This window comes from Sus scrofa, chromosome 5 (genome assembly GCF_000003025.6).
Source record: "Sus scrofa isolate TJ Tabasco breed Duroc chromosome 5, Sscrofa11.1, whole genome shotgun sequence".
NCBI classification, from domain to species: Eukaryota; Metazoa; Chordata; class Mammalia; order Artiodactyla; family Suidae; genus Sus; species Sus scrofa.
The window spans coordinates 43,147,956-43,172,274 of record NC_010447.5 but is presented as its reverse complement, the minus strand read 5'-3'; the positions used below and the strand labels follow the sequence as shown (position 1 = coordinate 43,172,274).

The 24,319-nt window shown below is 35.0% G+C and overlaps 1 protein-coding gene across 2 annotated transcripts in view; it reads right to left on the bottom strand.

Moving 5' to 3' along the window:
• The window catches only part of IPO8 (importin 8), an 83,059-nt gene that overhangs the window by 10,533 nt on the left and 48,207 nt on the right, over window positions 1–24,319 (bottom strand). For both annotated transcript variants that reach the window (XM_003126400.5, XM_005664009.3), the window contains exons 19-22: window positions 24,107–24,204; window positions 20,284–20,379; window positions 3,999–4,219; window positions 1,082–1,287 (exon numbers count right to left, since the gene is read on the bottom strand). In XM_003126400.5, coding sequence (XP_003126448.2) covers window positions 1,082–1,287; window positions 3,999–4,219; window positions 20,284–20,379; window positions 24,107–24,204 — 621 coding nt within the window. The remainder of the gene's footprint in view (window positions 1–1,081; window positions 1,288–3,998; window positions 4,220–20,283; window positions 20,380–24,106; window positions 24,205–24,319) is intronic.

The following is a 24,319-nucleotide window of genomic DNA, read 5'->3' as shown; positions in this document are numbered from 1 at the left end:
CAAAACAAAACAAAAAGACAATTTACTAAATGGGAGAAAATACAGGTTCATGAAAAAATGCTCAACATCACTAATCACTAGAGAAATGTGAATCAAAACCACAGCAAGATATCATCTCACTCCTCTAAGTATGAATGGCTAGCAACAAATAACGAATGCTGGCAAGGAGACGGAGAAAGGGGAACCCTGATGCACTGTTAGTGGGAATGTAAATTTGTGCAGTCACTATGGAAAATAGTATGGAAGTTCTTCAAAAAACTAAAAATATGATCCAGCAATTTCACTCCTGGGTATATATCCACACACACCCCAATTTCACAGCAGCCAAACTATGAAAGCAATCAAAGTGCTCATCAACAAATGAACAGATAACGATATGGTAACAGATAAAATGGAATACTACTTAGCCATAAAAAGCATAAAATCTTGCCATTTGCAACAACATGGATAGACTTGGAAGTTATTATGCTTAATGAAATAAGTCAGAGAAAGACAAACACTGTATATTACACTTACATGTGAATTCTAAAAAATAAAAGACAAAACAGAAACAGAAACAGAATCACAGATATAGGAGCAAACTAGTAGCTATCAGTGGGGCCAGGGAAGTGGGTAGGGACAAGACAGGGTAGGAGATTAAGAAACTATTAAGTGTAAAATAAATAGGGTACAAGGATATATTTTACAGTGCAGGGAATATAGCCAATTTTTTTTATAACTTTAAACAGAGTATAATCCATAAAAAGTGAATTACTATGTATGTTGTACACTTGAAACTATTATATTATAAGTCAACTATACTTCAATTAAAAATAAACCAAGTTATGAACTGTTTATTTCTGGAATTTTCCATTTAATATTTTCAGATCTTGATTGACTGCAGGTAACTCAAACCGTGAAAGCAAAACCACAGTAAGGAGGGACTACTATAATAAGTCAACCAAACCCAAAATATTTGTTCAATGTGTAACAGGCCAAGAATGTAAATCTGTTTAATGACTCCAAATAGACTAAAATTCAAAGAAAATGTATGCTCAAATCAAAATCAATTCTAGCATTCACTGCAATTAGAACACTTTACCATTTTCTTCCATATCGGTTTTCTCTACTTTTGAGCGATCTTCCCGGTTTACCAGTTGTCTGGTAGCACAGACCTGCTTCAGGCCAAGGAAAAGGAAAAGAATTGAAGGCACAATCTGTGCTACCACAGCATCTACTGCAGGAGGTCGATTTTGCAATTCCAAAAGGATACTCAGTCCTATTATACACATCTTTCGATCGTGATGCCTAAAAGTTAAAAGGGAAAAAATTGTGCACATGAGAAATGAGGACAATTCTGAAGAAATTTTAAAAAAGAATGTCTATAGTATACTCTAAGGTTCATTTAATGGAGTAATACAGAGGTATTCCCATTTTATACTATATGAAATCCTATGTAAATCAAATATTGTAACTCAATTATCACTATCAAAGACCTATGGGAAGTCTGCAATTAATACGGTGAATCTTCCTGCTGTATAGCACTGGGAACTATGTCTAGTCACTTATGATGGAGCATGATAATGTGAGAAAAAAGAATGTATGTATGTATGTGTGACTGGGTCACTCTGCTATACAGTAGAAAATTGACAGAACACTGTAAACCAGCTATAATGAAAAAAATAAAAATTATTATAAATGAAAAAAAATACGGTGAATCTTGATGTAATTTTTTTTCCTTGGTCCTTTCAGGGCTGCACCCATAGCACATGGAGTTTCCAGGCTAGGAGTTCAGTTGGAGCTGTAGCCTCCGCCTACGCCACAGCCACAGCCACGCCAGATCTGAGTTGCATCTGTGACCTACACCACAGCTCACAACAACGCCAGATCCTTAATGCACTAAGCGAGGCCAGGGATGGAATCCGCAACCTCATGGTTCCTAGTTGGATTCGTTTCCGTTGCGCCACGACGGGAACTCCTTGATATATTATTTATTTATGATAAATTATACTATATCTGGGCCTTAGCATAATAAGTTTTATTAAAGCAGGAATATTTATATTTTAACAGCATAAAATTCCTATCCTATGGGGAGAAACAAGGAGTTTCTTAGACTGTCTTCATTGGATGGGTCTCCAAGGTTTCTTGGCACATAAACCATACACTAACCCCAGGTGCCAAAAGCTACTTCAAAAACTCTGCATCTAGGAGTTCCCGTCATGGCTCAGTGGAAACGAATCTGACTAGCATTCATGATGACGAAGGTTCGATCCCTGGCCTCGCTCAGTGGGTTAAGGATCCATTGTTGCCGTGAGCTGTGGTGTAGGTCACAGATGCAGCTCGGATCTGGCATTGCTGTGGCTGTGGTGTAAGCTGGCAGTTACAGCTCCAATTCAGCCCCTAGCCTGGGAACCTCCATATGCCATGGGTGCAGCCCTAAATAGATCAAAAAAAAAAAAAAAAAAAAACCTGCGCCTAATTAACTAAAATTAGAGCTATATGTAAATCTATTCAACATCCTTTGCTATAAAAGAGGATAAGGAAAATTTAATTCTGAAGAAAAAAAGTTTGACTGATAAGCATTACACACATTTTTGTATTGTTTCTTCTAAATTGTTTAAAGTTAAAAATATTGAGAATAAAAAACTACTATATTAGTATAACACTCCTAAAATTGCGAGCATGAACCAAAAAATTCATTGGCAGTGAATCAAAATGAGAGTAAAAGACAATAAATCCAACGATGAATATATTACTAACTTCCGCTATTCTTCATTATTTTCACTGCTTGACTGATTCATGTCACTAATGCTAAAGCAGTGTACCATAACAGGAACTGTGTTTGGCCTGAGGACTTCCTCATCCGTGTAGCTTCTAACTAGTAGTGTCCACTACTAGTGTCAAGAAGATCACAGTAGGAAAGATGATTATCAAAGTGGGGCTCTAAAGGATCCAGAGGTGCACAATCTGAGCGTGCCCAATCTATTCAGTAGCTGAGAAAGATTTTCTGCTTTTAGAAAGTTGCTTATAGATACTCATAAAGAGATCCGCAGACCAACTGTGAATGACTAAATCTCCACTCCCTAAATCTTTGTCAGAGATAACTTTTAAGCACAATCTCTTTTTAAAGTATATTCTTCCTTTCAAAGTTTTAATAAGAAATCTAATTCAGGGACAAATTCAGTCTCCTGCAGTAGAAAAATTAGAATGCACACAACAGCTCATAAATATATTCCCCCATTCCTCTTCTACCATCCTAATTCCAGCCTCCATCATCTCCCCACCACTTGGCAGTGTCGTAACTATTCCTGCTGGAAATCTTTTCCCCTCAGAAAATTTTTCTAAATGAAAGTTTACAAAACTTAAAAAGAACACAAATTATTTCTAATGTTTTAAACAAATTAATCAGCAGTCTAGCTCAAATTCCAGCACAACAGTCATTTACATGTGTTGGGTCACTTGAGGTGGGCATGTAACTACTACTTAGGATCTCACCTTTCCTTTGTTGAAAAGCTAGGAGACTGCTTCACATAAAGCCCAACTCTCCTATCAGGTCAGGACTGGGGCCTTAGCTAACAATTCTCTGATCTCACACTAAAAAATAGGCTCTCTTGAGATCTACAGAGTTCAATATCCTGAGACAGTACATTATATTTCTACCATACTCGTGCTTTTCTTAGAAACACAGCTCCATTTAGAATGCTATTTATATATCTATGTTACCCACAGACACTTAACAGTCATGGAACCCAGATGGACACAATTCTTGTTGCCTAGAGGTATAACATGAAGTCAAAAACAAGGCCCATATCTAATTTTCAGAGCCTGCATTCTTTCCACTATATTATACTGCTAAAATACATTCTTAATTTTCTAAAAATTTAATATAGTTAACAGTACACTAAAAATAATTCTTAGGACATAAAAATTCTCTTTCCACATGCTATTAAGGTACATATAAAAAAATCAGCTTTCCAGAAACAGAAACGCAATGTAAATTCCAAAAGACAAGTACATACCCCAGAAAACAATCTGTATCATTCATCCACTGATTTATAAACTGTACAGTTACAGGCCCAGGGTTGTGAGGCAACTGAATTCGTTCTAAAGTATGTAGCAGCAAATCAGGGTTGTAGTACAAGGCAGCAATAGCAACCTGAAGACACATAGTACGAAGCTCACTGGTTTTGACCCCTCGGGTTAATCTCTCCAAAACAAGTTGAACAAAGAGTGGAATGCACTAGAACAAAAAAGAAAAAGAGAATCTCAGTAACTCCTACAGAAAGATGAATGTTCATTTAGTGTAATCAGTAAATAAGATACTCAATGACAATAAAGCTTTTGTGTTTCAATCATTTTTAGAATTATTAAACAAAATTTCTATTCTCCTAAAAACCCAGAGTTAGTAAATGGCCAAAAAGAGGTCCTGGAGTAATATCAATATGTCTCCTTCCCTTTGAAACTGAAGATTACATTTAGCTGAAGACTGTCCGATAAGAGTCTACAATCAAATGATGGCAATAATCCAAATGTAGACTCAATCACTTCCATGTTTAAGTTAAAATGACTAAGGTGGAGTTTTTCTTTGATAAATCAATTTAGAAACACAGTTGACCCTTGGACAATGTGGGTTTGAACTAGATGAGTCCATTTACATGCAGATTTTTTTCAACAGCAAATACTATAGAACTACACTAGCTGTGATTGGTTGAATCCATGGATAGGGAGGAACCATGTATACAGAGGGCCAACTGCAAGTTATATACAGATTTTTGACTGCATAGAGGGTGAGTGCCTCTAACTCCTGCAGTGTTCAAGGGTCAATTGTTAATAAATTAGACTAAGAATAAGCATGATGTGATTAGGATTCCTTTTGAGAAAGAAAATTCCTAAAAAAAAATAAAGTCACAGGGATGTAATACACAACATGTACAATTAATAATAATGCATTGTATATTTGAAAGTTGCTAAGAGAAATTATTAAAAGTTTCTCATCAAGAAAAAAATTTCATAACTTTGTATGGTGAAGGATTTATCTAGACATTGCCATGAACATTTCACAGTATTTACAAACACAGAATCATTATGTTGTACATCTGAAATTAATATATGTCAAATATAACTCAAAATTTTAAAAAGAAAATTACTATTGGTATAAGTAAAAGATTGAAGAAAATGGTGGAATTCACATACTAAAATAAAATCACATGACTAATTCTAAAGTGCAATACTGATTAATTTATTAGAAATATTTCCTAATAGCTTTTTTTAATTTTTAATTTTTTATTGAGGTACAGCTGATACCATGTTGTGCCAATTTATGCTGTATAGCAAAGTGACCCAGTCATACAAATATAAATACATTCCATTTCTTATATTATCTTCCATCATGGTCTTTCCCAAGAGATTAGATACGGTTTCATGTTCTATACAGTAAGACCTCATTGCTTACCCATTCTAAATGTAACAGTTTGATTCTACGAACCCCAAACTCCCAGTCCATCTCACTCCTTCCCTCTCCCCGCTTGGCAACCCTAAGTCTGTTCTCTATGTCCGTGAGACTGTTTCTGTTTTGTATATAGGTTCATTTATACCATATTTTAGATTTCACATGTAAGTGATATCTCATAGTATTTGTCTTTCTAACTTACTTCACTTAGTATGAGAATCTCTAGCTGCATTCATGCTGCTGTAAAGGGCATTGTTTTGTTCTTTTTTAATGGCTGAGTAGAATTCCACCATACATATGTACATCTTCTTAATCTATTCAACTGTTGTTGGACATTTAGATTGTTTCCATGTGTAGGCTATTGTGAATAGTGCTGCTGTCGACATAGGGGCATATGTATCTTTTTCAATTATACTTTTGTCCAGACGTATGCCAAGGAGTAGGATCATATGGTAGTGCTATATTTAGTTTTCTGAGGAACCTCCACACTGCTCAACTAGTTGTTTTTTTATATTTTTATAATATTTCTAATATTTCATTGTTAATATACACAAATAAACTATATTAACCTAACTTTACATCTAAAGCAGCTAGAGAGAGAAGAATAGACAAGACCTAAAGTTAGCAGAAGGAAAGAAATCAATGATCAGAGCAGAAATCAATGAAATAGAAATGAAGAAAACCATGGAAAAGATCAATGAAATGAAAAGCTGGTTCTTTGAAAAGATCAACAAAATTGATAAACCTCTAGCCAGACTTATCAGGAAAAAAGAGAGAGGACTCAAATCAATAAAATTAGAAGTGAAAAAGGAGAAGTTACAACAGTCATCACAGAAATACAAAGGATCATAAGAGACTGCTACATGCAACTACATGCCCATAAAACAGACAACCTAGAAGAAAGAGACAAATTCTTAGAAAAGGACAATTTTCCAAGACTAAACCAAGATGAAATAGAAAAGATGAATGGACCAATCACAAGTACTGAAACTGAAACTGTGATTAAAACCAAAGTCCAGGACAAGATGGTTTCACAGGCGAATTCTAGCAAACATTTAGAGAAGAGCTAACAGCTATCCTTCTGAAACTATTCCAAAAACTGGCAGAGGAAGGAACACTCCCAAACTCATTCTATGAGGCCACCATCACCCTGATACTAAAACCAGACAAAGATACCACAAAAAAAAAGAGAGAAAATTATAGGCCAATTACTCTGATGAACATAGACGCAAAAATCCTGAACAAAATAATAGCAAATCATATCCAATAACACATTAAAAGATTGTACATCATGATCAAGTGGGATTTATCCCAGGGATGCAAAGGTTCTTCAATCTCCACAAATCAATCAGTGTGATAAACCACATTAACAAACTGAAGAATAAAAACTCTCAATAGACGTGGAAAAAGGCTTTGACAAAATACAACACCCATTTCTGAGAAAAACCCTTCAGAAAGTGGGCATAGCGGGAACCTATATCAAGATAATAAAGGCCATATATGACAAACCCAGAGCTAACATCATTCTCAATGGTGAAAAGCTGGAAGAATTCCCGCTGAGATCAGGAACAAGACAAGGGTGTCTACTATTCAACATAATTTTGCAAGTCCTAGCCATGGCAATCAGAGAAGAAAAAGAAATAAAAAGAATCCAAATTGGAAAGGAAGAAGTAAACTATCAGTATTTGCAGATGACATGATACTGTACCTAAAGAATCCTAAAGACTCTACCAGAAAACTGTTAGAGCTCATCAATGAATTTGGCAGTCTCAGGATACAAAATTAACACACAGAAATCGGCTACATTTCTATATACTACAATTTAAGATCAGAAAGAGAAATTAAAGAAACAATCTGATTTATCACCACATTAAAAAGAATAAAGTATTTAGGAATAAACCTACCTAAAGAGACAAACGACCCATACTCTGAAAACTATAAGACACTGATGAAAGAAATCAAAGATGACACAGATGGAAAGACATACCACGCTCCTGGATTGGAAGAATCAATATTGTCAAAATGACTATGCTATCCCAGGCAATCTATAGATTCAATGCAATTCCTATCAAATTACCAAGGATATTTTTCACAGAACTTGAACAAAATATTTTAAAGTTTGTTTGGAAGCACAAAAGACCCAGTATAGCCAAAGTCATCTCGAGAAAGAAAAATGGGACTGGAGGAATCAGGCTCCCACTTCAGGCTATACTACACAGCTATAATCATAAAAATCATATGGTACTGGCACAAAGACAAAAATATAGATCAGTGGAACAGGATAGAAAGCCCAAAATTAAACCCACACACCTACAGTCAACTAATCTATGACAAAGGAGGTAAGAATATACAATGGAGTAAAGACAGTCCCTTCAGTAAGTGGTGCTGGCAAAACTGGACAGCTATATGTAAAAGAATGAAAAAGAACACTTCCTAACACCATACACAAAAATAAACTCAACATGGATTAAGACCTAAATATAAGACCAGATACTATAAAATTCTTAGAGGAAAACATAGGTCAAACATTCACTGACATAAATCACAGCAATATCTTCTCAGATCTGCCTCCTAGAGCAATGACAATAAAAACAAAAATAAACAAATGGGACTTCATTAAACTTTCTTAATTAAAGTTTCTTCACAGCAAAGGAAACCCTAAACCAATGAAAAGGCAAGCTATAGAACAGGAGAAAATATTTGCAAATGAAGCAACTGACAAGGGATTAATCTCCAAAATTTATGAACACCTCCTGCAGCTCAACACCAAGAAAACAAACAACCCCCATCAAAAAATGGGCAGAAGATCTAAACAGACAATTCTCCAAAGAAGACATACAGATGGCCAAGAAGCACATGAAAAGATGTTCAACATCACTAATTATTAGAGAAATGCAAATCAAAACCACTATGAGGTACCACTTTACACCAGCCAGACTGGCTGTCATCAACAAGTCTACAAACAATAAATGCTGGAGAGGGTGTGAAGAAAAGAGAACCCTATCATTGTTGGTGGGAATGTAAATTGGTGCAACCACTGTGGAAAACAGTATGCAGATTCCTCAGAAAACTAAAAATAGAATTACCATTTAATCCAGCAATCCCACACCTGGGCATCTATCCAGAGAAAACCATGATTCGAAAAAATACATGTACTCTAGTGTTCACTGCAGCACTATACACAATAGTGAAGACATGGAAACAACCTAAATGTCCACTGACAGAGGAGTGGATAAAGAAGTTTTGGTAAACAAATGAACGTTTCCACAGAAAAGAAACTCATGGACTTGGAGAACAGACTTGTGGTTGCCAAGGGGAGAGGGAGGGAGTGGGATTCTGGGGTTAATAGATGCAAACTATTGCCTTTGGAACGGATAAGCAATGATATCCTGCTGTATGCACTGGGAACTATATCTACTCACTTATGATGGAGCATGATGGAGGATAATGTGAGAAAAAGAATATATATCACCTTGCTGTACAGTAGAAAATTGATAGAATACTGTAAACCAGCTATAATAGAAAAAAGAGATGTGGTACATATACACAATGGAATATTATTACTCAGCCATTAAACGGAAAAAAGTAATGGCATTTGTAGCAACATGGGTGAACCTAGAAATTATCATGCTAAGTGAAGTTAGTCAGACACTGAGACACCAACATTATATGCTATCACTTATATGTGGAATCTAAAAAAAAGGACACAATGAACTTCTTTGCAGAACAGATACCGACTCACAGACTTTGAAAAACTTATGGTTTCCAAAGGAGACAGGTTGGGGGTGGGGGGATGGGATGGGTGTTTGGGATGGAAATGCTATAAAATTGGGTCATGATGATCCTTGTACAACTATAAATGTAATAAAATTCATTGAGTTAAAAAAATTGAGATTTTTACAAAGATATGGCTAGTGTGATTAAAACTCTTCCTTTCTTCCTATATTCTGATATGGAGCATACATTGGATATAGGCTATCCTATTAAAAAATTATTACTATGGTCAAATAATTATTGTGATTCAATGAAGCCATAAGAAAATGTAAACTAAGTTTGAAAAGTTCTTTTTGACATGTTTTAATAATAAAGCTTCATTTTAACAAATATCTACTATTACATGCAAAGCCATTAAGAATGCAAAGTAACTTTGAGGCTTCAAAATTAGTGGAACTGAGATTATGCCTTTATATTATATTAAAACAAAATCAAATTTGAGGACTAATTATGCATAATATCTCCATAAACTACAATGGAATCATCTGCAGTATATATTAAGTGAAGAAGGCAAGAAGGAAAAATATGTTTACTATGCTATTGTTTAAGAAGGTAAAGAGAGAATGAATATAGCTATTTGCTTTTTTTTTTAATGAAAGGATGAAGTAAACACTGTGGGTGGGAGGGGCTGAAATGAGAAAGAGAGCAAGGGTAAAGGGGACAGGGATGGAAGGTAGATTTCCCTAAACATACTTTTTACTGTAAATCAGTCTCTGGAACTATGCATATGTTTTATTTATTCATAAAATAATTTAAGCAATCCCTAAAAGTTAAAGCAAAAGGAAATAAAAGTGATTATTTTAAATTATTTTAAAATGTATACTTTACTAGAGTTGGAGCTATAAATATCCCTAGCATATGAATATACCCAGGAGATAAAAAGATACTACTAAAAAAAAAATCTTAACCATTAACAGAAATCATATGTTGTTGATAATGTTAGTATAATTACTCTGAGATTATATATACATGCTGTGGGATAAAGCAAGTGAGTAATTTTAATGAGGAATTTTGCTGTGAGAGATTTAATTAGGATCAATTAGGTTAAGTAAAATTAATGTGGTACTGAATTTGAATGGGAAATATCTGTGTCTACAATGATGCATTACTCTTAAAACCATATGTGTTTCCTGGTTATTTTTTGTTTTTGTGGAAACAATGATCAACTCAATAGCAATGAATACCCCTTGTACTTACTATAGTATTGGAATTTCCCAGGGTAGGGCAAAAAAATGTACACAGCGAACCTGGAACATCTAGTCATACCCAACAGCAAGTAAACTACCAAAACAAACACTACTGGAGTCCGGTCAATAGCACTCATGTGACAAATTCAAGAAGCTCCCACTGGCCCAAAACTGAAACCACTTCATATGCCTGAAATATACTCAAACACATGAAACAAATTTGAATCTATAAGTTAACAATACTAAAAAACCAAAACAATAAGATTTTACTTTTGAAGGATGCTAGGAAACTACTTTTAATCATTGAAAATAAAGGGAAATACTCAAACTGTTTCTCAGAGTGACCTAATATTTGATAAGGAAAAAATTTCTCTTCATAGAACTATTTCCATGAATAAATGAAGTAATGGCAGAATCAAGATATCATCACAAACAGCCCTAAGATCATAAGACAAGACAACTAGATATTCTATGCCTCCTGGAAGAAAAACATACTACCACCTATGAAGCATTCTAGCAAAAAAAAAAAAAAAAAAAAAAAAAAAATCACAAATGAATCTGACCAAATCTCTGGCTCTAACTATCAATTAACAAGAAATACTGAGGAATTTCATTCCAAGGCATTACAATCTTTCAGCTCTACTTCACTGTGCTGTAATGGTAACCTCACTAACATTTTTAACTTTGTGACATAAAAATGCTTGAATACCAAATTTCCAATCCCTCTGGCAACCCAGTTTTAGGAGTAGGAAAACACTGTATTACATAAGAAATTCCTATTTGCTAACTTCGAATGGGCCCACCCAGCAATTCTTTTATTCAACTCTTCTTTACTACTTACTAGACTCTTTCAAGATGAAATTTCAACTTTTTCACTTTCTACAACTCTTCCTATTTTACAGAGAAGAAATGATAAAGCCATTGGACTTAAGCTTCTACATCCATTCTTTCTCTGTATCAGCATTATCTAAGAAGCACTTTCACAACAATTAATAGATGTTCCTTGGGTTTGGAAAACCAAAAGACTCCATAGTTAAATTAATTTAGAAAACAGAAAATACTAACACTCCCTTAGACACACTTCCAAATAAAGTCACTAAGAAGTCAAACAGTAACAAAGTGAATTTTGTTTTATCCAGTTTTTCCTAGATTTACTGGACCACTGAATACTCTTTTTTATCAACACCTACTAACACCATTAGATGGTCACCGTATAAGTAATATAGGTCTATTCCTATCTCCTGGTATCCATACTTTCTGTACTGTGAAAAAGATCATCTTTCTATCACTCAAGATAAACCTGTGTTTGTGGGCTTTTCCCTGCCCTCATCATCTAACATCTTGTTTTTTTTCCTGGTGTTTTCTATGCAATGCCTGCAATGACTCCCACTATGAATCTAGTTCCATTCTTCTACTCCCAATGCTACTATTCTAGAGCAGAACCAAATAGCTTCAAATCCTCTTGCTCATTTTCATACCCCTGGTATGCAGAAGACCTCTTTAGGTTAAAGACACTGCTAGCAGATTCATCACTCTATCTTTGATCATGCCATTTCTCTGCTCAACACATCCTCCATTCAACTGCTTAGAGCAAGGGCACGTCAACTTTTAGTAAATACGTAGTAAGTATTTTCAATTTTGCAGGCCACATAAAATCTCTGTTGCATATTCTTCTTTAAAAAAAAAAATTCCTTCAAAAATGTGAAAACCATTCTTAGTTCCCAGACCATATGAAAGCAGGTTTGAGGCTGGATTTGGCCCTCAGCCATAGAGCTTCCCTATTTCTAGCTTACAGAACAGATTCTAAACTCTGGAGCATGAATTTATTCTATACCCTTCTGAACCATTATTATATCCTACTACTCAGAAATCTCCAAAAGCCAAGACTAAAGCCTTCTCTTCTCCCCCTCAAGTCCTAGGCTATGCTACCTTCTCATTTTGTTAACACCCCAATTTCTTTTTACCTCTACTATATCTCCTAAAATAGTACCCACTGGTGAAGAGGAAAAAGAGCCTTCAAAAATACCTGTAAAACTTTATTGATCAAAAAAGGGGGGGGAAGCGGGGGAGTTCCCGTCGTGGCGCAGTGGTTAACGAATCTGACTAGGAACCACGAGGTTGCAGGTTCGATCCCTGGCCTTGCTCAGTGGATTAAGGATCTGGTGTTGCCGTGAGCTGGGGTATAGGTCGCAGAAACGGCTTGGATCCCGCATTGCTGTGGCTCTGGCATAGGCCGGTGGCTATAGCTCTGGTTAGACCCCTAGCCTGGGAGTCTCCATATGCCGTGGGAGTGGCCATAGAAAAGGCAAAAAGACAAAAAGGGGGGGAGGGGTTTGCACTCAAAAAAATGGAGAATTTCACAGTAAGCAATTGAAAGGAGGCTGATAGTTCCTCCTAATTAAAACAATAAGATAAACCATAAGTTAGCAGTTTAAACAAAGAAAAAAACAAGAAAGGAGACATCCAAGAAGAACTCTCCTGGCATCAAGACAAACCTCAAAACCAGACTTTGAAAATTTCAAAGCAGCCATTATAAATATTTAAAGAATAAAATAAACATGTTCAATGTAAAGGACTCCATGATGACAATGTCTCATCAAATATAAAATATCTATAAAGACATACAAATGGAAATTCCAGAGTTGAAAAATATAAGCAAAATGAAAAATTCACTACAGGGGCTCAAGTAGGCTGAACTGGCAGAACAGACAATCATCAAACCTGAAGACAGCTCAAAAAAGATAATGCAATCCAAAGACCAAAGAGAAAAGAAGATGAACAAAAATAACCTGAGCCTCAACAAAATGCAAAATACCATTACGGGAAACCAAAAAGAGAACAAAAAGACAATTTACTGAATGGGAGAAAATTGTTTCAAATGATGCAACTGACAAAGGCCTAATCTCTAAAATATACAAACAACTTATACAACTCAACAGCAAAAAAGCCAACAACTCAATTAAAAAATTGGCAAAGGATCTGAATAGACAGTTCTCCAAGGAAGATACACAGATGGCCAACAAGCACTTGAAACGATGCTCAACCTCACTGATTATTAGAGAAATGCAAATCAAAACTACCATGAGATACCACCTCACACCAGTCACAATGGCCATCATTAATATGTCCACAAATAACAAATGCTGGAGGGGCTATGGAGAAAAGGGAATCCTCCTGCACTGTTGCCGGGAATGTAAGCTGGTATAAACACTATGGAGAACAGTATGGAGGTATCTTAGAAAACTAAATATAGAACTACCATGTGACCCAGCAATCCCACTCTTGGGCAAACATCTGGACAGAACTCTACTTAAAAAAGACACATGCATCCACATGTTCATTGCAGCACTATTCAAAATAGCCAAGACACGGAATCAACTCAAATGTCCACTGATAGATGATTGGATCAGAAAGATGTAGTATATATACACAATGGAATACTACTCGGCCATAAAAAAGAATGAAATAATGCCATTTGCGGCAACATGGATAGAACTGGAAACTCTCATCTTGAGTGAAGTAAGTCAGAAAGAGAAAGACAAATACCATATAATATCATATATCTGGAATCTAATATATGGCACAAATGAACCTTTCCACAGAAAAGAAAATCATGGACTTGGAGAATGGACTTGTGGTTGCCAAGGGGGAAGGGGAGGGACTGGGAGGGACTGGGAGCTTGGGGAAAAAGATGCAGAATGTTGCCTTTGGGATGGATTAGCAATGGGATCCTGCTGTGTAGCAATGGGAACTCTGTCTAGTCAATTATGATGGAACACGTAATGTGAGAAAAAAGAATGTATATATGTATGTGTAACTGGGTCACCATGCTGTACAGTAGAAAAAATATATATATAAAGAAATTTTTTAAAAATTTTAAAAATACCATTATGCACACCAACATACGTGTAATAGGAGCACTAGAAAGCAAGAAGAAAGGAGAAGAAAAATATTTGAAGACATAATGGCTAAAAATTTTCCATTTCTGACAAAAAACAATCTATACATCCAAGAAATTCAGCAAATTACAAGACAAACACAGTGAAATATACACACACACACATCACAGTAAAAATGCTGAGAGAAAATGTTGACAGGAGCAGCAAAAGAAAAAGCAAACATCATAAGTAAAAGGGAATGTTAATAAAATCAACAGTTGTTAAACATTATTTCTTTCTTTTTTTTTTTTTTTTTTTTCTTTTGCCATTTCTTGGGCCACTCCCGCAGCATATGGAGGTTCCCGGGCTAGGGGTCTAATCGGAGCTGTAGTCACCAGCCTACACCAGAGCCACAGCAATGCAGGATCCGAGCCATGTCTGCAACCTACACCACAGCTCACAGCAATGCCGGATCCCCAAACCATTGAGCAAGGTCAGGAATCGAACCTGCAACCTCATGGTTCCCAGTCAGATTCGTTAACCACTGTGCCACGACAGGAACTCTGTTAAACATTATTTCTTATCAGAAATAAGGAGGCTAGAAGACAAGGTATTGTATATTCAAATTGCTGAAAGAAAAAATTATCAGCCAATTCAACAAAACTGTCTTTCAAAAGTGAAAGTGAAATAAAAACATTCTCAGAAAACAAAAATAGAGAATCCATTGCTAGTAGGCCTCACAAGAAGTACTAAAGAAAGTTCTTTAGGCTTCTGAAAGTGAGTGGCCCAGAAAATAATTCAAAGAAAAATATACACACATACACTCACTCCAGTAAAAGTAATTATAAAATTAGTTAAAATGGTATTTCTTTAACTGTTTTAAAAAGCAATCACATGAAATAACATGTTGTAATTGTACTGCTGAGACCATAAAATATAGAAATATAATATATTCAACAATGCAAAGGAAGTAGGAACAAGATCCTACCAGAATAAGGAAATGACCAGATTGTACTTCCAATCCACAGCAACAAATAAAGAGAACTGAGAAATGGTAAATAAGAAGGCTAATATAACAAACTCTATAAATATATACAATTGGTTGCCTTTCCTAGCTTCTTTGAAATAAAGTTACAAATAATAATTATAAACAGTGTACTGCTAGGTTTATAACACATGTAGATGAATATACATAATAGTAGTATATATTAGTATATACATGCTATATAATATATGTAGCATATATTACATATATTAGAATATATATAATAGTACAAAAAGGAGGAAGAGGGAATAGAGCTATATAGGAGTAATGTGGCTATATCTCACTAAAATTAACTTAAATTTGAAGTATATTCTGATAAGAAAAGATGTATATGGTGGGCCCTAGTGCAACCACTAAGAAAAATGTTTAAAATAGTGGGGAAAAAAAAGCATTAAAGGAGTTTAAATGTGACATTAGAAAATATTTACCTAATTTAAAAGAAAACAGTAGAGAAAAGATAGAAGAACAAAAAAATGAGCCATATAAATAACAAATTAAATGTATGTGTAACAGTAATAACAGGAAACGTGAACAGATCAATTCAAAGATACAAATAGGCTGAAAGTAAAAGGATGGAAAAAGATAAATCATGCAAACGCAGCCAAAAGAAAGCTGAAATCTATATATGAATAATACACAAAAACATTAGAATAGACAAAAGAAAAAATGCTACTTCCTTCCACCTCAGGACACTGGAAAAAAAAAAAAAAAGAGCAAGGTAAACTCAAAACAAGTAAAGGAGAATAAATTACAAAGGTTAGACCAAGAACTAATGAAATAGCAATCAAAAAAAAGAGAGAACAAAATCATACATTAGTTCTTTGAAAAGATCAATAAAATTGACAAATCTTTACCTCAACTAACAAAAGGGGCAGAGGGAGAGGACACTAATTACTAAAATCAAGAATAAACCAAGGTCATTATTACCAATAAACAAAAACAAAAAGAGGAGTTCCCATTGTGGCACAGTGGAAAGGAATCTGACTAGTATCCATGAGGATGGGGGTTCAATCACTGGCCTCACTCAATGGGCCAGGGATCTGGCTTTGCCATGAGCTATGGTGTAGGTTACAGACACGGCTCACATCCTGCGTTGCTGTGGCTATGGTTCAGGTCTGCAGCTGTAGCTCTGATTCAACCCCTAGCCTGGGAACCTCCATATGCCACAGGTGCAGCCCTAAAAAGCAAAAACAAAAAGAAATGTAAGGAAATATTATTAACTGCACGCAACTAGTTAGTTAATTTAGATGAAATGGACAAATTCCTTGAAAGAGGTAAACTACTAAATTGACTCAAAAAGAAAAATACAAGTAGACCTACAAAGAGATCTAATTGGTAATTTTAAAAACTACCCACAAAGAAAAGGTCAGGCAAAGATGACTTCACTGCTAAATTCTAACATATTAAAAATGCCAACCTTCACAAACACTCCCCCCCCAAAAAAAAACTGAAGGAAGCACTTCTAAGTTCATTCCACAAGGCCAGCAGAACTCTAATTCCAAAGCCAGCCAAAGATATCACAAGAAAAAAAAATTACAGATCATTATCTCTTATAAATATAGACATAAAAATACTTAAAAAAATACCACCTAACTAAATCTGGAAATATAGTAGAAGGATGATATTCCACAATCAACTAGAATTTATACCAGGGTTGCAAGGTTGATTTAACACTTAAAAATCAATTAATGCAATCCAGCACATCAATCAATAGACTATAAGACAAAAACCACATGATCATCTCAATAAACGAAGACAAAGCATTTGACAAAGTTCAGCACCCTTCATGATCAAAACACTCAACAAGCCAAAAATAAACAGGAACACAATCAACCTGATAAAAGAAACCTATAAAAAAAATCCACAGCTAACAGATTTAATGATTAAAGAAATGCTTCTCTCCTCTCCCCCACCCCCGCCCCAAGAAGAGGAACAAAACAAGATGTCTCCACATCTATTCAACATTGCACTGAAGGTTCTAGTCAATGCAATTAGGCAAGAAAAATAAAACTAAAAGCACCCAGACTGGAAAGGTAAAACTCTATTTGCAGATGAGATGACCTTGTATACAGAAAATCCTAAGAAATTCTTTGAAACTTTATTAAAACTAATAAACAAGTTCTTCAAGGTCACAGAACATAAGATAAATATACCATAAAAAATGCATTTTTGTGTATGTCTTTAGGACCACACCCACAGCATAAGGAGGTTCCCAGGCTAGGGGTAGAATCGGAGCTATACCTGCCAACTTATGCCACAACCATAGCAACAGAGGATCCGAGCCATGTCTACAACCTACACTGAAGGTCATGGCAATGCTGGATCCTTAACCCACTGAGCAACGCTAGGAATCAAACCTGCATCCTCATGGATGCTAGTCATATTTGTTTCCACTGAGCCATGATGGGAACTAAAAAAAAAATTGCATTTCTAAACACAGGCAATAAAAAACTTGAAAGTAAAATCAAGAAAACAGCATGTACAACAGCATTTTTAAAGAATAAAATACTTAGAAAGATTTTAATAAAAGAACTGAAAGACCAACTCTGAAAACTGAAAAACATTTTTGAAAAAAGTTAAAGATGACCTAAGTAAAAGGAAAGCCATTCCATGTTCAGGGATTGAAAGACTAAATATTCTCAAAGTGACGATACTTCCTAAAGTGATCTACAGATTCAGTACAATGCTCCAAGTTGACTTATTTGCTGAAACTGACAAGCTGATCCTAAAATTCATAAAGAAATTCAAAGGCCCCAAAATAGCCAAAACGATCTTACATAAGAACAAAATTAGAGGGCTCAAACTTCTTAATTTCAAAACTTTCTACAATCCTACAGTAAAAAAAAACTGTGTAGTTCTGGGTTAAGGACAAAAAAATGAATCAAATCTGAAAGAGAATCCACAAATAAACCCTCCCATTTATAGTCAATTGATTCAACAAGGGTACCAAGACAATTCAATGGGGAAAGAATAGTACTTCAACAGTTGGTGCTGAGACAACTTGATATCCACATGCAAAATAATTAATTTGTACCCCTTCCTTACATGACATAGAAAAATTAGCACAAAATGAGTTAAAGACATAAATGCTCAAGCTAAAACCATAAAACTCTTAGAAGAAAACAGGAAAATCTTTGTGAACTTTCTTAAATATGACACCAACCACAGTAACAGAAGAAAAGTAAATAAATTGGACATCATCAAAATTAACAACTTTTGTGCTTTAAAGGACATCAATTAAGAAAGTGATAATACAAAAATTGATAGGAAATTTTTGGAAATTATATATCTGATAAAAGACTTGAATTTAGAATATATAAAGAGTCCCTACAGCTCAATAATAATCTAATTAAAAATAGGCAAAAAAGCCTGAATAAACATTTTTCAGAAAAAAAGTACAAATAGTCTCATGGGAGTTCTTGGCGCAGAGGAATTGAATCTAACTAGTAACCATGAGGCTGTGGGTTCAATCCCTGGCCTCAGTAGGTTAAGGATACGGTGCTGCTGTGAGCTGTGGTGTAGGTCAAAGACTTGGCTCGGATCTGGAGCTGCCGTGGCTGTGACATAGGCTGGAAGCTGTAGCTCTGACTGTACCCCTAGTTTGGGAACCTCCATATGCCATGGGCAGAACCCTAAGGAAAAAAAAAAAAAAAGCAAATAGTCTCATGAAAAGATGCTCAACATCACTAGCCATCAGGAAAACGCAAACCAAAAGCATGAGATACCACTTCAAACCTACGAGAATGGTTATAACAAAAAAATAACAAAAAGACAAAGCAAGTGTAGAGGATATGGAAAAACTGGAACCCTCATTCACTGCTAATAGGAACGGGAAATGGCACAGGTGCTTTTGGAAAGCTGTGACAGTTCCTCAAATGGTTAAATACAGAATTACCTCTCCTAAATAAGTACCAAGAGAAATAAAAACATATCCACTAAATATCTGCATAGAATGTTCAGATCAACATTGTCTATTCCAGCCAAAATGTGGTAATAATAAAAATGTCATCAACTGAGGAATGACTAAAATAAATGTGATATATCCAAATGATGAAATATTTACCAATAAAAAGAAATAAATTACTGATACATACAAAATGGATGACCTTTAGAACATTATGCTAAGTAACAGAAGTCATTCACAAAGCACCGCATATGATTCCATTTATACGAAATGTCTAAAATAGGCAGACCTATAAAGAAAGATCTATAGAGAAAGAAAGTAGAATAATCGTTGCCTAGGGCTGGGGTATGTTAATGGGAAATTAGGAGTGAGTACTAACAGATACAGAGGTTTGCGGGGGCCGTGATGAAATGTTATAAAACATTGTGGTAATAGTTGCACAATTCTGTGACTACATTAAAAACCATTGAAGTATACACTTTAAATGGTCGAACTGTATATAGTATGTGAATTATACCTCAATAAAGCTGTTACAAAAAAAAATACATACAGCAAATATTACAAAACTGAAAAAAAGATACAACTCTATAGTTTTTCTTGAACACTTCAGCACTTTTTTTCTCAGCAACTAAGTATCATACCACAACTGCATCAAAAGTTGAATTAACTTGGTTAAAAATATATAATAGAATTTTTCTATCAAAAGAGAAAAACCTTTTCCTTCTTTTTTGCATAGTGCCTTTCTGGTTTTAAAGAATATCTGGCAATATTTCAATAGCACACACAAAAAGAAAGGGAAATGCAAATCTCTGGGAATCCAACTGAGTAGAATTTACAAATTTCTCTCCTTCATGATTTGATTGATAGCCTCTTAAATTGTCACATATTTTTCTGTGTATCTAGAATGCAAAGTACAATTTCCAAATTGCATGAGTATTTTTGTCATAGGATTTGTACCAGTAAGCACAAACTATAGACTATAATTTTCCATCATGAACAAAATATCTACCAGGTATATAAATTTTAAATGTAAATATCAAGTGGGATGTTTTCTGTACAGATATTACCTGATCAATTCCTCTTCCTTTGCACTGAAGAATGATGACTTCAAGAAGTTTGGCTGCATGACATTCTGCATCTTCTCCTGCATCTCCGCATAGTACCTACAGTAATTACAATTTTGCTCAGCAGTGAATGACACTGCAAAGAATTTAATCAAGTCCACATGAAGCAAATATCCCAGAAAAATTCAGCCATTAGAATCACTGCTTTGCTTGTATCTTAAGTTTACCTTGCCAACCCAAACAAGGAACTTCAAAATGAAGTCCATCTATCTTCTTTATCTACTCTAATTCCTTATTATAATTCACTTTTTTAACTATGGATCAATAAAGTAAGCTATATGAGTTAACTGTCTAGATAAATGAAGCTTCCCTCTAGGGAAGGCATTAAAACAACAAAACAATAAAATGAAATCAAAAGAAAACAAAATAAGCTTCTTCTTTTTTTGGCCACACCCACAGTATGCAGAAGTTCCCAGGCCAAGGATAGAACTCCTCCCACAGCAGTGACCAGAGCCACAGCAGTGACATCAGATCCTTAACCCACTGCGCCATGAGAGAACTACTGAAATAACCTTATTAAACAAACAAACCCTGTATTTTTCTGTTCCTTCTGAATATATGCACACATATATTAATATGAAAACCATAAATTTAATATTACACAACTACTAACTCCCTCACATGGACTTTATAATAAGGTTCCCAGAAGAGAGATTCACAAAGTAGAAGGATTCTTATATTAGAAATTAAGAAATATGGGAGTTCCTGTCATGGCGCAGTGGAAACGAATCCAACTAGGAACCATGAGGTGCGGGTTCAACCCCTGGCCTCGTCAGTGGGTTAAGGATCTGGCATTGCTGTGAGCTGTGGTGTAGGTTGCAGAGGCAGCTCGGATCTGGCATTGCTGTGGCTGTGGCATAGGCCAGCAGCTGTAGCTCCCATTAGGCCCCTAGCCTGGGAAGATCCATATGCCGCAGGTGCGACCCTCAAAAGACAAAAAGACAAAAATAAATAAATAAATAAATAAATCTACTTCTTAAAAAAAAAAAAAGAAATAAGAAATATGGAAAATTTAATAGGAGTTCAAACATAAGACATAAGAAAAAGAGATTTAACCCAAAGAATAAAGATAAGAGATAAATTAGGAATATGGACAAAAAGAGATAACAGGAGTTCCCATTATGGCTCAGTGAGTTAAGAACCCCACTGGTATCCATGAGGATACAGGTTCAATCCCTGGCCTCCCTCAGTGGGTTAAGGATCCAGTGTTACCACAAGCTGTGGCATAGGTCACAGATAAGGCTTGAATCCAGTGTTGCTGTGGCTGTGATGTAGACCTGCAGCTCTGATGCCATCCCTAGCCAGGGTATATGCTGCAAGTATGGCCCTAAAAAAGAAAAAGAAAAAAAAAAAAAAAAAAAAAAAAAGGAAAAACAAACAAACAAAAAGATTTGGAGTACCCTGGTGGCTCAGAAGGTTAAGGATCCAGTCTTGTCACTGCTGTGGCTCAGGTTCGATTCCTGGCCAGGAAATTCTGCGTTTTACAAATAAGGCCCCCCCAAAAAAGACTTAACAAGGTAGATGACTTTTGTCAAAAATTATTTTTAAAAAGCAAAATTTCAAAATATTAAGAATGAAAGACATAAACATAGATAAGGGAAAGATTAAAAATGAGAAGACTGAAGAATACTATATTCCTTCTAAATTTGATAACTTAGATGAACTGGATAATTAAGAAAACTAAACTTTGAATATCATATTTTGGTCTTAGTTTGTAATTAGTCTTCCGTAATCACGTCTGTGATATCCATTAGAGAGTACCTATGCATGCATATGTGGGTGCATATGCGTGTGTGCCTGTATGTATTGTATTTATGAAAAAAAAAAAAGAGAGAGAGACCATTTAAGAGTTTAAAAAAAAAAAAGAAAACTAAACTTAAAAATATTCCAGATTAAGTTGACAGACTGAATATTCCCATTCAATTTTATTCTTCCCAAAGGCCATTAAAATGAAGGTAAAGATATTTTAGAGGCATATGTCCAAGTCAGAGAAAAGGAAAAAAAAAGTTATAAAATTATGGCACATGGAAAACAGATGGATCAGTGAACTGAAACATAAGCAGGCAGCTAGCAAACCAACCAACTCTATTTACATAAACTTAAAATTCTACCTCTAGAACAGTGTTTCTAGCTCAACTCTAAATGTGAACAGGCTCTGGAACTAGAATGCCTTGGTTTAAGTCCCAACTCTGCCACTTATGAGCTGTGTTTTTAGAAAAGCTATCTAACCTCTGTACCTTACTTTCCCCACATATAAAAGGAATATAATAATGTACTTATACCATGGGATTATGCAATACAGAAAGAAAAAAAAAATCAGCCACCTTTCCCCAAATTACATTTACTTAGTTTCTTTATTTGCTGATTTTGTTGGTTTGAGGGTTCCCCCACACACACAAAAGGAGGAGAAACAAAATATATCACAGTAGTTTAAAAAAATGGGCTCTTGAACCAGACTACCTGGATTCAAATCTGGCTCCAACACATAATAGCCATGTGACTTAGATCAATTTCTTAAACCTCAGGCACAATGCAAAATGCCTCTCTCCTCTTTGACAAAAAAGTATTGTAAAGATTAAATAAGTTTATGTGTATAAAATGCTTAGGAAATACCTGGTATACAGTAAGAGTTCAATAAGTATTAGCTGTTAATAAAACCAGGAATAAGAAATATATTTTAACTACTGGTAAGTATAAGGACATCACTGTGAAAACCACAATGATGAATATCTACCTCCTACAATACATAGCAGCTCTGAATTATTTAAGAACTTTACAGGACTGTTATTTGTCCTACTGTTGCTTTCTCTTCCCCTTTCCCTCACTAGCAACTGTCTCTATAACATAGAAGAAAAGTGAAAACAGCCAAATGATTATGACTTAACAAGCTGGGTTATTACAGAACTAAATGAGTCTTCAAAAATCATCACTCTACTCCCGCAGTTTATATGTGACGAAACTTAGTGACTTCCCCAAATCTCCCAGGCTTTTTATAACTGAACTGAGACCCAAATCAGATAAACTGGTTATGAGTTTAAAACTCTAAACAGAACTAGTGCACATCTCTTCTAGTGAGAAAAATAGGTTGGACACTAGCTATTTTACTCCCAACTCCAAGGCCAAGACGAACCTTAGGTTTCTGGCTACTTGAGCTTCCTAAAATCTGCCAGCTCTATGCAATACATTTATATTTATGTATACACATATGTTCACCTAACAGAGGAGGAAAACATTAGTTATCAATGATTCCAAGATATAACTAAGAGGGTCAAATCTAACCTCTGACAAGGATAACATAGCAGACATAAACCAATAGTAGCCATTATGTGGCCTCAAATTATCCTGTATTGAACTAACAATGCTGTTTTTGCAACTATTCCAATTTTTGTCTTATGTTATTTATGTTCAAATTACCTATATCTACTGTCTTCCAAAATATACATTCAATTAAAAGAAAAATCAATCATTGTGCAGTACTTTCTTAGCACTTTTCTTTAATCTAGTAGCAAGTCTGCATTTTTGGAAGAAAATTATTTACCCTAAGCATTATAAAGTACACAACTATAAAAATGGTGAGCATTCTTAAATATAAATTCAATATGAAATTTTCAAATTATAATTCCAAACTCCATTTGAAAATAAAAAATGACAAGTATATGTTGATGAGGGCAATACAGAACTAAATACAGAACTAAATGAAGGAAAATACATTTCTAAATAAACCATTAGTAAGAATCACTACAACAAATGATTAGGACATGCTTACCTTTCTACACATTGTAAAAAGTATTTCTAAATGCTTTGGATTTGATAGTAAAGTACTTGTATCTATTGTCACATAATTATGCAGAAGAGGCATCATGTCTGGAAAAAAATTCAAAATCCCAGTGAGTCTTGAGTAACAGAAGTAGAAATAAATTATTCCCACTGAAACTACTTCTGCTTGCAACCACAAAATGTTAGAAACAAAAGTGATAAA